A 16825-nucleotide genomic window follows, 5' to 3' on the forward strand; every position below is an offset into this window, starting at 1 on the left:
GTGCAGGTTAATGTCTACACAGGGCCAAGACAAACACACATCCACAATTTTTGAAATTCTGCCATTTGTTTAAAATTCATCAAGAAATGGCAGAATCAGAAGGCTGGACGGCCACTACGGACTCACATATAAAAGTATATTAGAAAACTGTTTAGATACAGAGAGAATGAAAATATTGGCATGATATCAAAAGTAGGTAAAAAATAAACAAAAATGTCATAATTAATTTCGGTCAGGATTAGGGATGGGTACCGGTATCCGGTGCCATGATGGCACCGGTTCTGACATAAACGGTAGTAACCAGACCGAAAAGCAGCGCACATTTCGGTGCTTTTTCCCTGAGCTGTGATACACTTTAGATTCTAGCCAATCATTTTACGTTTCCGAGGATAGTAGGCGGGTCCAGGTACGTACGTTCTTTTAGAGCAGAGCTACAGATTAAAAATGCCCAAGGCGAAGCGGTCAAAAGTCTGGCTGTACTTCACAGCAAAAGATGCAAACTCAGCAGCTGCAACAAGTGCTTTAAGCTGATACTGTGATACTGTGCAAAGGAGGTAACACCTCGAATCCGATGAAACACCTGGCGACGCATAGCATGTTTTTTTTTAAAGCCGAGAAATGCGCCGTATTTGATAGCTTGCTGCGAGACCTCACACCGAGCACATCTACTGCGGGTGTGGTGCCTGTTATCAGACCGGAGTTAGCAACACCCCAAAAAGCCGAAGAGTAGAGTCCTGGCCCCTAGCCCTGCCAGTGTAGCAGAAATGATGAGGATGATGATGCAGCAGCAGCCGTTCTTCTCTGCGTGAGTAGCTTAATGTTGTTCGTGTGTAATTTACGTTGAGTAGGCTAACCACGTTATTACATTAATGCATGTAAGGTGAACTAGCAAACATCATCATAGCTACATGCAGCTGTCTTCTTGTTTGATGGCAGATACTCCCTTCACCCTGGACAAAAAGGCTAAAATGACCAAAGAAAAAGTGGAAAACAGTTAAACATGAGAGGTTTTTGGACAAAGTTTGTGTTTTTTCCATTGATTAAGCTGCTTCCAGCCAAGAGTGATAACATATATGCCCCATAGCTGCAGAAAAGGCTAACATTGTTATCTTTTTACAAAAAAACAGCTGAACATGAGAGGTTTTTGGACCAATTTTGTGTTCTCCATTCTTTAAGCACCAGTTTGAGCACCGTTTAAGCACCGGCACCGTTTCAAAAGTACCGTTTTGGCACCGGTATCGGATCCCTAGTCAGGATATTGGTGATGTGACTCTTGGGACTGCACCCAAAATGTACCTTTTGAAAGGTTCTCCAATAAATTATCTTAAAGTTCAAATAGCTAGCGCACATATTTGTTTGTTTATATTAACTAATGGTATTACAGGTATTAAAATGGTGCAGTTTTTATACTAAAACTGTGATACATCCCATGTTGATGCTCAAAGTTGTTTAGACAAAAAGGATGTGAGGGAATGAAACAAGATTTTGGCTTTAGATGGCTACAATTCTAAATTTTACTAGTTTATGAAAGGAAAATTCTGTCTGGCTACATTACATTACAAAGGTATTCTACAAATAAATAAAAATCAGCTGATTTTAAGGAATCAAGTTGGAACTGTTTTTAGATCTGATTGATTTAACGTTACTTCTGTTAGTAATAAACTCAGTAAAACAGAATTGTTTTACTAACAGCAAAACAAGCACACAGTAACAGCATTATGCTTTTAATATTGGGAACACAGGTATACAAGAATATATGTTCGGATACAAACTTATAATGTACATATATATTTATATAAGATAAGACTTTATTGATCCCACGGGGGCAAAGCTTTTGCTTTATCAGGTACAGATAGCTGAAGGAAAATACAAAAAATACAAATAAAATAGAAACAAATATAAAATAAGTAAGATGAAACACTATATACAACGGTAGCATACACAGAATGTGACTATGGATATGGTTGTTGGAAATATGGGAGACATAAATTATAAACCATATAGTTATAAGCTATATAGAAAAGCTTACAATGCAAAGGGAACACATCCTCTAAGTTGCTCTTAGGAGAGATTAATTCCTCACCACAAAGATTTTAGGTATTTCATCAATAAAGTTTCAAACATAACATTAATATTCACACTCGCTCACCTGCCTTGTATGAATAAACTGTTGTATGTGCTGTTGTATAAATAAACATCATGATTTAAAGAGGACATAATCATGTTGTCACTGTATTACAATATGAATTATACCAACACACACAGACTCTTATTAAGTTGTTGCTACTAGTGTTTAAACTAGCCGTTAGTGCTGCGTGTTTCACTGCTCATCTTAGTAGCCGAGGTTTTAGCTTTTCTCAGTGACATCACAAACCAAAGGAAGATGAAGAAACCTGCAGTCACAAAGGAACGAGAGAGAGATGTACAGGTTTAGATGGGAAACGGATGAGTTCATGAAATCATGCATCTGTGTCAAATTTAACTCTAGTGAGATTTCCTTTTTAATGTTATATAAAATGTAATAAAAAAAAATCTTATACTACTATTTCCTCCTAAATTGTATCTATAATGAAAATGGATTTTTGCATTAAGCAGCAGAGTTAAGTATGTGTGTCCACCCATAAAAAAACACCAAACAAAGTGGGCATCCAAAGAAAAGGACACCACAAAAAGACTGTTTCCTCTCCCTGTCAGCACTTGGGACCCACAGGCAGCCTTCCACAGATCCAAGTCAAGGTTTGCAGGACAATATGGCTGACAAAACTCTACCCAGGCAATCGTGAATAGGCTGCAAACAGTCAATCTCCAGTCTCACAGGGCTTAACATGACTGAACTTCACAGTCAGGCCTGTTTAAGCTGGTGTCAGCAACATGTGCACTGGATCCTGAACATGTAGAGGAACGTTATGTTCAGCAATGTCTCCTGATTTTGCCTAAGGCATGGAGTGAAAGTGTGGAGCAAACACAGAGCATGATGTGCTGATTGCTGCACCATGGGTGACAACGTTTGGTGGAATCAGTTTGATGCTGCGAGGCAGCAGCTCAATTACTAGAAAAGCAAGGCTTGTCATCAGTTTCATCCGTGTCAAGGAACAGAGATATTGAGTCTCGGCCAGAACCCACATACTCAACTGTGTGTGTATGTGTGTGTGTGTGTGTGTGAGAGAGAGTTTACAGACCTTGCAGGGAGTTCAAGATGCAGAAGAGGTAGAGGACAGGAGTGGTCAGGGGACCGAATGAAAAAAGGACCAGGCCCCAGGTAATGCCGAGCAGAGTCATGACTCCAGCCAGGGTACAAATGTCTTTCTTGAATTTGTCAAGGTTATTCTGCCCAAACTGATTTGCCAAATATAGAATGACATAGCAGGTTACACACAATCTTAAATTTGACTTGAGACCTTAAATTATCATTTAAAAAAAACAACAAACACTTCATTGCTAGTTTACGGTTTCCAATGAATACACTGATGGATTACTACTTATATATATTTTTTTAAGACTAGAGAATTACCTCTCTGGTGTGGTGGAGAATAAAAACACGTCTGACTGTCACCCCAAACATGATTACATTAAAGAGGAACACCAAGCTGAACAGTACCACTGTAGTCCACTTTACCTTGTCATTGGTTATATAACATCTAAAAAGAAAGAACAGATCATGTTTTAACCTCTAAAATTGAAAAATCAACTATGTGTTCTGTAAAAGAAACATTAATGCAGGTAGTGCAGTAAAAGCATCACCAGAGCTAAAAAGGAAATAATGTTTCAATTTTAGCAAATTAGATGCTTGGTGAAAAGGAGCTTTCTGCTTCTCCAACATGCATGTTTACAGAAACTCTGATTGGCAAAACAGTTAATAAGCAAATGTGAAAATGTAAATCATTATTCTTGATTTTACATGCTGGCAAATCTTACATTGCAGTACTGGAGTGAGATGCGTCCAGAGGGGCAAGGCCATAAAACGTTCTGTCTATGATCACCACCACTGACACAATCATGGCAGGGACACCTTGATCAAAATTAATTAATTAATATCTACATCCAGATTGATAATGACAGCTCCCTCCCTAATTGATTCCACTCACCCCATCCCACCACGCTGAGTTTGAGCAGGTATTTCTTGACATAGATGTTGAAGACTTTGACCAGGAGAAGATATAAGTGGAAACCTTCCAAGGCCATCCAGCTGAAAGTGGCCAGCAGGGAATAATGAAGTAAAAGAGCCATGTATAAGCAAAGTCCAGAGGGAGACCCTGCTGCCACTGCCTGACTGGGCAGGAAGTGCAGGTTGAGGAGCATCAGGGCAATTACAAGGTTGATGTGGACCTTCATAGAGACATCTTGTCTGAGTTTCCTGTCACACAGAGAATTGATCTGTGATAATTAACATACTGTATCACAACTGGAGGAATGGTAGACCATAACGAGAGAAGAAAGAAATGATGAAGAGTTATTTATAGAGTAACAATAGCATTTGCTGTAAGAAGATCAGTGAATGCCAGTGAATGGAGGAAGATTTCAGTATGTTTTAAGGCAACTGAAAGATAAAAACAGGCTAGTCATATGTCAAAGGTATGAGGATGTTTGAGAAAAGAGGACAACAGCAGAGGCAAATCAGATTACAGGATGTACTAAAAATGTGAAAGAGGAAGGACTGATGAAGATGGGAAGAATATGAATTTCTTTTTACCTGTTTGTAATAAAGAGCAAAATGGCTATGACCAAAGTAAAAAGGGAAATACTACAGCCAATCACAGTAATGTGTGTTAAAATCTCTTGGTCTTTCTTTGTGATGGAAGGATCGGGTATCTGTGGAGAAAAACACATGTTTATATCATCTTTCACTATTTGTATTATAACAATTAGTCAGAAGCCTTTTCACTTTCTGCTCAATGACAGGTCAACAGACCAACAGGTACAACATGTTGGAAGCAAATACTTGTCTTACTTATTATTTTTTTACACTGCAAATGTAACTTTATTTAACCTGCTAAGCTATTAAGTATGCTTTCTTATTTCTGATGGTACAAGTCCCTTGAAGAAAATGGGGGCAGGGCTAAAAAGAAAGTTAAAAGAACAGCTGAATACATCTGAAAAATAAAATAAAGCATTAACTAAATATGCTTTATACTATCATAACAAGCATAACATAACAACAGACAATAACATGCAATGAAATACACAGAATTAAGGTAGGCAAAGTGTAAGTAATCAAGCACGAGCAACCAATACTACATTGCTGCAATACAATAACAGACAGCACTGTTACAGTTTGGCACTGTTTTCAAGGATGGCAGGATAGTAATTTGAATGAAAACAAGTTGAGCAGAGCAGGTGAAGGTAGAATTCTGTACAAGAAATCTTTTTACTTTGGTGTCTTCTAGTGGCACCATCAAGAATGACACCAAACTGAAAAGAAGGAAAAGAAGAAAATGCACAACAAATGTATCTACAATTATAACAAATTATATTTGTTATTTTATTTGTATGCATAATTTTGACACTCAGTGAATGTGTAGGTTAAACGGTGTATTTATTATATAGAAGAGCCGTAACATGGCAAAAATGTTGTTTTTCCTTTGCATGCAGAGAGCAAAGTGAACCGTCCTTGTTTGTGCGCACAAACTTGGCCAAATAAATGATTCTAAATGATAAGTGATTCTGATTGTGCAACAAAATTATAACAACATATTTTTATTACCACATGAACTACATAGATATTCACTAATTAAAAATACATTAAACTGCAGATTTTACATGCTGGCAAATGTGATTTTATGAAAGGAGAAAGATAGGAAATAGAGAATCAAAAGGTTGTATACCAAACCCCCATGCATGTGGCATCGGAGCGCATCAAACACTTAAAAAGCAAAACAAAAAAACAGAAACACCATGGAAGCAGAATTTATTGGATCATATGACTAATGAAATAAGTAAAGTGAAGTTCTGGCTGGATAAAAACAAATTATCATTAAATTTGAATAAAACTAAAATTATGTTATTTGGAAATAGTACTGGTGTTGATATCGAAAGAGTCAGTGAAAATTAATAACTTAAAAAGCATTACATTCACTTTGTACTCTTCAAAAAAAGTTGTTTGAATCATCCACAATGCAGCTTATGGGGATCATACAAACTCACTATTTTTGCAATAATATTCAGAATATGTTTTTTTGGAAAGAAGTTATAATTTAAGGGGTTTTTGTAACTTCAATATAGGGAAGGTGTGTACTGCAAGAAAAAGCTTTTTGTTTCTGTGCATGGAGTGAAACTGTAGAACAGTTTGAATATGGAATTAAAGCAATGACCAAAGATAAAACAGTTCAAAAAGAGTTATAAAGATATGATCTTCTTGAACTATAAAGAAAAGGAAAATGTTGAAATTAAGTGAATGTCTCTATTTAGAGATTTTTTTTTAGAAAAGAGATTTGAAAGAGATTTGCTGCCATATAAAAGATGCTTTTTCTTTTTTTCCTTCTTTAGTTGTACTAATTCAATGAATGCAAAGTAACCTGTGTATTAGTTACTATAACTATTACTTCTAAAGACCTCACATGCAAGCAGTCAGTTGCTCTGTGTGCGCACGTATGTGTGTGTGTGTGGTAGCGTGCACGGCTACCAAATGTAGCTGTGCAATTTTGTGGTTTGTGGTCTCAACCTTTCATCACGAAGGGTTAAAGGATACTGAAGATGTAAATAAGATATTGTAAAAAGTTATCTTTCTGAGAAGCTGTGTGACTTTTAAACCCATTAGTATGACTAAACTTTGCAGTGTATTTTTAGCTTGCGGTCTCTTTCCTAACACCACTTGAAAAGCCTGTTTGAAGGCAGAATTAAGGTAAAGTGAGTAATGGTCTGGCATGTCCTTGTGAAGCTGCAAAGTTTGAGGCAGTTCAGATAAGTGTTTGCTGATAAGTGTTTGTTGATAGAAGTGAAGAACAATGGACAAACAATGGCCTCTTTACATAATAAATGAGCCCAGTCTTACTATGAGGATACCAAAGTATGTGAGGTGGGTGCAGGAACAGGTGATGTTAGTCTGACCAGGTGTCCAGTGTGTGACGCAGCCATCCTCACTAAAAGCTGGTAAGCAAACCAAACAGATCCATTACGCAAAAGATCACATTTCTGAACATCAGCTCAGTTAGGTGGCCATGAGTGAAAACACAAACCACAATGAGTCTAACTTATGAAAATATTGTTGCGCTATACTGCTCAAAAAAGATTAAAGGAACACTTTGGAAACATTAGATTTTCAGGGGGGAATAAATCGTGATGGATATCTATAATCAAGTGGAATGGGTAATGTGTCCCATAAGATTAACTGACTTGTTGCTGTACTCTGATTAAAAGGTGTTCCGTTATTTAATGTTTGAGCAGTGTACATTACTGTTCATGACAGATGTGATACTCGTTACTTACTGTATGTTGAATAATTAAAGAACTGACACGAGGGTTTTTGAGTTTCCTATGACACAAACATATTTCATGTTTGTACAAAATGTACAGCATATTATATGTGTCAACTAATTATGCAATTAAATTACAGAAGGTAAGACTGAAATAAATGTTCAAAAAAGCATAGTTACGTCGATATCCTTGGTAAACTCCATCGTGATGTTGATGCGCTCCTGTAGATCTGATATGTTCTTGCCCTGCACACTCAGACCAACCAGTCTTTGATCATATACTTCATGTGGGCTTTCAACGCTCTACAATAAAATGCAAATTTGTCAGCTGGTTTAACAGTTTTGCAAAGACAGTTTTAATATTATTTTCTGAATCTTCTGTGTTAAATGGAAAAACACTACTAAGTGATCTACTTACACTGTTTGATATGCAAGTAATTTACATTTTGTTAGAAAAAAAAGGTGATGATTCTTTCCTGATGTACCCAACTTCCTTCAAAAATATGTGTACTAATTTTACACTTTATGTGTTAATAAAATAATGTCACTATGCTAAAGAGTACAAATTCCCCACTGGACAAATAATTCAAGCATCCAGCAAATTCAGAAGCTGATTGGGTTTAATTTTATTGGCTGTTGGGTGTAGCTGGTGACAGTAAGCTTGATAGGCTTGTTAAGCTGGGATTTTAAAATCTGATTGTTTTTTCTGTATGCCATGTGTATACACCCCTCCATGTAAATTTAAAAGGACATGTAAATTTGATTAAAACACCTTTATAATGATGTGAAAATAAACAGGAGTACATTTCCTAACAAGTGGTAAACAAAAAAATATATAACCTGACAAAGAAAAAGAAAAAAAAAACCAAATGTTATTTTATTAGACTAAAACAAGCAAAACCCACAAGCTCCATGAGCAGTAGTTTAAATGTAATGTGTAAATACAAAGATCATATTGTTCTATAGCTCACCACATCCTTTTTCTACATGTTTTTAAATAAGAAGTGTAGTTTACCTTGACCTTATTTGATTCAGGCCATTTAAACATGCAGAACACAATCTTGTTATTCGGTCCAGCACTCAGTTCTCTTGGCAGCTGGACAATGACTTTACTGTTGAGAAGAGGCACATCTGGTGTTACCTGTATCAGCATCAACATGCCAAGAATAGAAAAAGATTTAGTTTAGATTACGTTCACTAAAATTACCTCGAACAGAACAACATTAGATTGAATACAGTGGATCAGATCTTAAATAAGCCGGTCGTCATCAATGCCTGACTCACGCTCAACATTGGATCTAAATATCAGCTCTGTACATCACTACTTGGAAGGTATTTCTGACTACATGTGGAGTCTGACTACAAACTACTGTTCAATAAGATCGTGTGAATATTTTTTATTTTTTTACCTTTGTGTCACTGGCATAAATTTCAAGGCCTCCGAAGGGACCACTGGGTTTGTGCAGAAGAGCGACAAAAGTCTTTACATACAATTGCATGCTCCCATCCACCTCTGTTTCCTCTAGAACCTTCTCTAGAGTCCAAATGTCTCTTGGGGAGTAGAATGCAAAAATATTAACACAATATTAACAATTTACATCCTTTTATTAATGTAGAAAACAGTCAAGTGTTTAATTCCCCCCCAAAAATACCCCCCCCACACACACACAGACAGATACACAATGTATTCTAAATAATTCAAATGTTTACCTCAAAGAGTCATTGAGGTTTCCCGTTTTCAAAACATTATCTGTATAATTCATACAACACTCGGTCTGATTACGACCTGTAGACAAAATGTAAGAACACACATTGAACCCTTGTACAGTTTAATTAAAGCACCCCACATGTCCACAGAATATATGAAGGTTTAATCTCAAAACACCTATTATACAATTTCAGATTTCTTTATGAAGACATTTATTGGGAAATGGAGATGTAAGAGGAAGGCATTAGAGGTTTATTTTTAAATATTTAATTTTACCATGTTAGAATAATGACTGTTTAAAACAAGTTGTAATATATAAAACCTGAATTCCGGAAGAGTTGGAATGTTTGTTAAATTTGGTAAAAAAAGAAAAAAAAAGAAAAAGAAAACCAAAAGACTTTCAAATGAAATCAAATCTGATGTTTGCTACAGTTCAGCAAACAAATGTCATGATGCAGCAAATGGCTGAAAAAGCAAGAAAGATGAAAAGGTTGAGAGAACATTTAGCAAGTAATTAAGTTAACTGATATCAGGTCTTTAATATAATTAGCTATAAAAGAGATGTCTTAGAGAGGCAGTCTCTCAGAAGTAAAAATGGGCTGAGGCTCTCTAATCTGTGGAGGAGTCTGTCAAAATATCATACAATACTTCAAATGTTCCTCAACATCAAATTGCAAAGGGTTTGCAAATCTCATCATCTTCAGTGCATAACATAATCAAAAGATTCAGAGAAACTGAAGATGTCTCTGTGCATAAAGGACGAGGCTGAAAATGTTTATTAATCACTCACCGGCATGATTGTGTCACTGACATTACTTAATGGGCCAAGAAATATTTCCAGGAACCACTGTCGATTAACACAGTCCAATCTGCCATCTGCAGATGCCAACTAAACCTCTATCATGCAACAAAGAAGCTACATTTAAACATGTTTGAGAAGCGACATCATGTCCTGTGGGCCAAAACTCATTTGAAATTGATTGTCTCAAAGTGGGAAAGTATTCAGTTCAATCCAATTTTATTTATACAGCGCCAAAGTACAAAGAGAGTTGCCTCAAGGCACTTTATATTGTAGGTAGGCCCGACAATAATACAAATAGAGTAAAACCCAACTGTCATATCATCCCTATTAGCAATTAACAGTCGGAAGGAAAGTCTCCCTTTTAACAGGAAGAAACCTCCAGGAGAACCAGGTTCAAAGAGAGGCGGCTATCTGCTGTGACCGGTTGGGGTGAGAGAAGGAAGACAGGATAAAAGACATGCTGTGGAAGAGCCAGAGATTAATAACACGTATGATTCAACACAGAGAGGTCTATTAACACATAGTGAGTGAGAAAGGTGACTGAAGAAGAAATACTCGGTGCATCATGGGAATCTCCCAGCACCTACACCTATTACAGCATAACTATGGGAAGATTCAGGGTCACCTGATCCAGCCCTAACTATATGCTTGAGCAAAAAGGAAAGTTTTAAGCCTAATCTAAGAGAAAGTTTCTGTTTCTTGAATCCAAACTGGAAACTGGTTCCATAAAAGCGGGAACTGAAAACTGAAGGCTCTGCCTCCCATTCTATTTTTAAATACTCTAGGAACAGCAAGTAAGCCTGCAGTGCGAGAGCAAAGTGCTCTAAGATGGGGACTGATTATTCAAAACCTTGTATGTGAGGAACAGCATTTTGAATTCAATTATGGATTGAAATCCAAATTAAATCCCTGGATTTAACAGGGAGCCAATGAAGGGAAGCCAATGTAGAGCAGAGAAATCTGCTCTCTCTTTCTAATCCTTGTCAGTACTCTTGCTGCAGCATTTTGGATTAACTAATGGCTTTTCAGGGGTTTTTAGGACATCCTGATAATAATGAATTACAGTAGTCCAGGCTAGAAGTAATAAATTCATGAACTACCCCAAAAGGATGGTTCTGTTTATCTGGATGTTTTCCGTGGGAGAAGTGTTTCATCACTCATCCAAGTGACTTCTTTAGTCTTAGCTGACTGCAAGTTTCTCCAACCTGCGTACATTTGCACAGTGATTGAAACGAGCCCACTGAATGAACAATGGGCTGTGTGGTCAGTTCCTTCGTCAATAATATGCAAATTGTCATGGCCTTTGATCAAAGGTCATGACAAGTTCCATATTTTCAGGGAGTTTTTAGGACATTCTGATAATATTGAATTATAGTAGTCCAGCCTAGAAGTGATAAGTACATGAACTAGTTTTTCAGTGTCACTCTGAGACAGGATATTTCTAATTTTAGAGATAATGCACAAAAGGAAGAAAGCAGTCCTACATATTGGGTAGATACTATATTTTCAAGGCAGACTACAATAACCTCAGTGTTATCCGAATTTAGAAGGAGAAAGTTAGCTCTTAGGTCTTTTTGTGTTTAAGACATTCATGCAGTTTAACTAATTGATGTGTGTTCTTTGGCTTCATGGATCATAGACAAAGTTGAGTGTCATCTGCATAGCAGTGTAAATGTATACTATGTCTTCTGATGATGCTGCCTAAGGGAAGCATGTACAATGTAAACTCAATTGGTCCTAGCACTGAACCCTGTGGAACTCCATAATTAACCTCAGTGTGTGAAGAGGACTCTCCATTTACATGAAAAAATTGGAGTCTATTAAATAGATATGATACAAAAACTACTGCAAAGCAGTACCTGTAATACCTAGAGCATGCTCTAAATGCTCTAATAGGATATTATGGTCTGCAATATCAAACACCACAGGATCTCCTCCATACCTGCTTCCTGCCCTGGAGGACGGGGCTGTGGCCCCCCACACCCTCTAGCAGATCATTACATAAAGGAACCTTTTAAATACAAGCTTGCATGCTCACAGGTGTACACACGGGTGCTCACACACACAAACTACACCCTTTTTGGCTCCTACCTCAAAGCACACTGTGCGCTGTCGATCTCATGTGCTGCACAATAATATTAAATATTTAGTATTTACTGTTATATTCACATAGATGTTGTTTATTGTATTGCTCTCTTTTTCTTTGCTTGTTTTCTCTTTTTTCTTTCTCAACAGGTGATCCAGGTGATTGATATATGTATTTTTAGTCTGTTTGTTTTGTTGGTTTTTGTTTTTTGCCCTTTATCACCATTCCTCCTCCCTGCTGTTTTTCTTTCCCTCTTTCTTTCCCCCAGTCAAGTCTGTCCTGTGTTAAGCAAGTGAAAATAAAATAAAATAAACAATAAAAGGTGAATCTAATAGACCAATACGGCAAGGCTGGGATGGTCCATTTGGTAAAATAAATCCATTGGGCAGCTTTCTTTACCTTTAGACAATAATTCTGATGGTAAAAGAACCAAACAGGACAGGCGGGGGGGAAAAAAAAGTATCGAACACCACACTGAGGTCTGGGAGAATAACCACAGAGATGAGTCCACTGTCAGATGCCACAACGTGATCACTTGTAACCTTCACTAAAGCTGTTTCTGTGCTGTGATGAGCTCTGAAAACTGACTGAAACTCTTAAAATAACCTATTCCTCTGCAGATGATCTGTTAGCTGTTTGACAACTACTCTTTCAAGAATTTCTGATATGAAAGGAAGGTTGGAGTTTGACCTATACTTAGTTAAAACTGCTGGTCTTATTATGGTGTTGAACAAATGTGTTAAGTCTGGGCAACTTGCATGTTTTGGAAAACATATAAAGGTATATATAAAGGTTTAGACCCTCTCCTGTTCAGGTTAGCAGTGGAGCCACTGGCTGTCTGTTTTCATTGGGTGGCGGGAGTGGAGGGCATCACCAGAAATTGTATTACCATTGTCAATGGACTTCTAATCTGGACACTGGAACTGTATTCTGCTATGTTCCTTTTTCTATGAAAAAAATCCCAATAAAAAGATTTATAAAACAACGGATTTCATATCAGCAGGACATTGCAAAACTGCATAATGCTGCTATTACAACAGCACGGCTTTGTCAGAGAAGACTCCGGGTACTGAATGGCCTCTCCTGCAGTCCAGATCTTTCACCTATACAGAACATTTGCTGCCTCATTAAATGAAAACAATGTCAAAGATGACCACAAACTCTTCAGCAGGCAAGAATGAGACCAAATTCAAACACCAAAACTACAGAAACTCAGAACCTCCATTCCCAGAGGTCTTCAAACTGCTTTGAAAAGAAGACCATGGTAAACATGCACCTGTAGCAAGCATCAATTTTGAAATGAGCTAATGTTGTGCTTAAAATGGTAAAATTTCTCAGTTTAAGCATATTTTATGTTATTTATGTTCTGTGGTAAATAAAATATTTGTGACTTGTGACATGTGACTTGAAAGTCTTTCAGTATTAATGTTTTTCAAATTTAAAGGATGTCGTAGTGTCTACAGTAGTTGCAGACAGTACACTGAGGATAGGATGTGTTCGTCTAAAGTGTAGTAATGTAATTTAATGTAATTTAAAGGGATGTGACATTTTAGGGCTTTGGTAGAATATAGTGTGTACAGACTCTTTATATAGTATAAAAGAAAGAAACACATGTAGCTAAAATTGACAGAAAACAAGCTGAGTTTACTTTATTCAAACTCATAAAAGGCAAAAAGAAAAAGTGAATAAGCCTTGTTTCTTAGGTTAGAATCTAAATTGTCTGGCTGTCTGGCTGTTCCAGTAATAAAGTCATTCTTTTGTTACAGTAGTTAATATAACAACTTACTTATTGGAGCTGATATTTTGCATGCACTCCTGCAGGAATACAGTTCCGGCGGAGAATTCGGATAAAGCATGCAATAAGACACAAAAGACATCAGCCACCAGAATATCCAGCTCTTCTTCCTGTGAAGAGACTCTCTCATTTAGAATGGAAAAAAAAGGCAATGCTTTTCAGTCAAAGTTTTTTTCTGATTAAAATATCTTAATTTTTTAGATTAGCACAAAATTTATTTTGTTGCTATTATGCTGAAGGTAGATCATCATCACCCTGAAGACTCATCATCACAACAATGCAAAATATGTTTTCTACATAAAGATTTTGAGTTTTAGAGACTGTACCAAGTTATAAAAAAACGCAGGTATAGAAATAAAACGAATTCAACTCCTCCTATTTCTACTACCAATAATCCTAAGAAATACACTGAAAGAAAATCACAAATTAAAAAAAGTATAAAGTCGAATGACTCTAATAACACTAACAACCCTTGTTATTTGCATCAACACAGAAAGTAAAATGTATTTTAAAGTGAACCAAAGCATAGCCTACCTTTCCATGTTGCTGTGGAACTAAGTTAATAAACACAGAGCAAAGCAGAAGTGACAGAGCGGGGGTGGGGGGGGGGGGGGGTTTGAATTTGAAGAGCTGCAAAGGAAGTTGATGAAACAACTGTAAATGCTATTCTGAGTAAGTAAAAAAGAGGAAGTATCAACTGGCAAAAAATACATTTCTTATCTTCCTTGTCACTACTCAGTATGCATCAAATACAGGATGACATCATTGAAATATTATACTTTACTCTGTTCACATGTTCAGCACTAAAACTACTACTAAAGCTACTTTTTTTCCCTCAAAGCAAGTCATTGATCAATATCAGGAAAATTGGATTATGACTATGGACAGCAGAACACAGTACTACATTAAGTTTTGTGTGTATAAAATTGAAAATAAAACTGATTCTGATTTTGAGAAACAAAATTAAGATGAACACAAATTTCCAGTTTATGCACAGTGCGATTTTCCTCCAGTTGTTACAAGTCAAAAGTTAAAGCCCGTGGGAAAACAGTTATATCTAATCTTACAGCTTGGTGTTAAAGTTTTGCATTTGCATAAAAACCTTGATTTGCATTGCAAACCATGAACAACAGAGTGATGCTGTAAGGCGATGGAACCTGATACTATCTGAGGTTTATCTAATCTGCATTTAATGACTGTATGTGTTTGTGTTGTTTCATCTATTTTGAGTTAAAATAGGATGACATTTCCTTGTGACTAGGAAAAATAAATGGTTTTCTGGTAATTGTATCAAATTATTTTGTTGTTGGAGACTGATTAAAAGCAAATGTAGCAACAAGGTGGTCGCAGTTAGGTGACCATTTCCTATTTAATAAATATGTTTTATCAAAAATGGCTGGGCAGGCCCAAAGTGGGTGGGATGAGCTCTAAAGCTGTATGGGCAGGGCAAAACCAGACTTATTCCACATTAGTCTCAAATGCATGTGCCCAAAGAGTCACAGTAAAGCTTTAAGGAATACTGTAGTCAAGTCCTCTTTCTTTCAGTTGACGTAGCTCTCAAAAATTAAGCCCATCTTGTCTAGATGCCACCCAGAGACTCTGATCCATACATTTATCCAGTGGCGGTCCTAGCCTGTTTGGTGCCCTGGGCGAACACCCCCTCTGGCGCAACCATACTGAATTTCACCAGAGAAAAGACAGACACACACATATGAAGAGAGAGTATGCATAGTATGCAAACGGCTACCAAACAGCCATCATAATTTGTCATACAGACGAGATCTGCAAAGAGTGGTGCGCTCAGCCGAACGCATCATTCAATCAGAGCTCCCTGACCTGCTGTCCATCTACACCAAGCGGTGCAAGTCCAAAGCTAGGAAGATTATGATGGACCTCTCCCATCCCAACAATGGACTCTTCTCACTGTTGAGGTCTGGGAAGCGCTTCCGCTCCCTTAAGGCCAAAACAGAGAGAATGAGGAGGAGCTTCTTCCCCCAGGCTATTCGGGCCCTGAACCAGGTGTAGGACTGGACTCTCACACACATCACATCACCACACGCACCACCACACACTTCCTATAATCCCTATAATTTATAATCTTGATAATCTCTTTCTGCTATTTGCACTTTTTTTTTTTTACTGTAAATTCCTAAGTTAATTTGTAAATTTTGTAGTAAATTGTAAATACTGTAAAACTTTTTTCTGTCATTTAACGGTCGGGCATTGTACAGCTACAAGCATTTCACCCCCATGTCATACTGTGTATGGTTGTGTGTGTGTGACAAATAAAATTTGAATTTGAAAATGTGAATTTACAGTGAGAAGAGGACACATCAACAATTGACAATGACTAATTAATATTAAAATCTGTAACATAATGTATTGTTTGTAGTTTAGTCTGTTACTGTTACTATTTTTACCATTTCTTCTTGGAGCAACTGTAACCCACCTAATTTCCTTTGGGATTAATAAAGTATTCTGATTCTGATTGTTTCAGGATGACCTGCCATTATCCAACGACACACCTGCTTACCTGTATCTTTTGCTCGTTTCTCATCCTCTTCTTTTCTCTTTTTTCTAAACTGAAGACATGATGGCTTTGAACTTTTCTTGTCCATCTTGGTTTTAATTTTGCACTCCAGTATGAACACCCATTCCCCAACTCGAGAATCACCACAACATGACCTAATAGACCTACACCTTAGTTCACAGATTCACTTTGTCTAGGGTTTATTTCTGGGATTTTGCACAACCCAGGACTCAAATCATGAATACATAATGGACTTGGATTTACAACATTATGAATGAAATGTGCTCTATTTGGAAACAGCAGGTCTCCCTCCCCTTTCGACGGGTTGTGTGTGAGACTTTAAATCATCAAACTATAAAATATAAATTTTAAATTGTTATTGATCCCTTTACCCCGAGTCCTAAATTGTATATTTATTTTCTTACTCTTCTTATATTTATTGTTTGTTTACTTGCACTGCTGTAACTGGAGCCTCGTCGTCTCGTCTCTCTATAT

General features: G+C 37.0%; 1 protein-coding gene across 1 annotated transcript; it reads right to left on the reverse strand.

Moving 5' to 3' along the window:
• Window positions 1–1258: 1258 nt before the first annotated feature.
• Window positions 1259–14470, reverse strand: LOC146526179 (adhesion G-protein coupled receptor G2-like). The gene is made up of 14 exons (XM_085180827.1): window positions 14335–14470; window positions 13792–13910; window positions 9120–9195; window positions 8819–8960; window positions 8425–8550; window positions 7590–7712; window positions 7423–7468; window positions 6989–7083; window positions 4691–4809; window positions 4086–4354; window positions 3916–4009; window positions 3512–3638; window positions 3180–3336; window positions 1259–2393 (listed from the first exon to the last, which is right to left on the reverse strand). The coding sequence occupies exons 1-14, from the start codon at window positions 14340–14342 to the stop codon at window positions 2299–2301; spliced, it is 1596 nt and encodes a 531-aa protein (XP_085036953.1). The 5' UTR covers window positions 14343–14470; the 3' UTR covers window positions 1259–2298.
• Window positions 14471–16825: the final 2355 nt, after the last annotated feature.

The sequence above is a fragment of the Neolamprologus multifasciatus genome, chromosome 1 (assembly GCF_963576455.1).
Source record: "Neolamprologus multifasciatus chromosome 1, fNeoMul1.2, whole genome shotgun sequence".
In the NCBI taxonomy this organism is placed as follows: Eukaryota; Metazoa; Chordata; class Actinopteri; order Cichliformes; family Cichlidae; genus Neolamprologus; species Neolamprologus multifasciatus.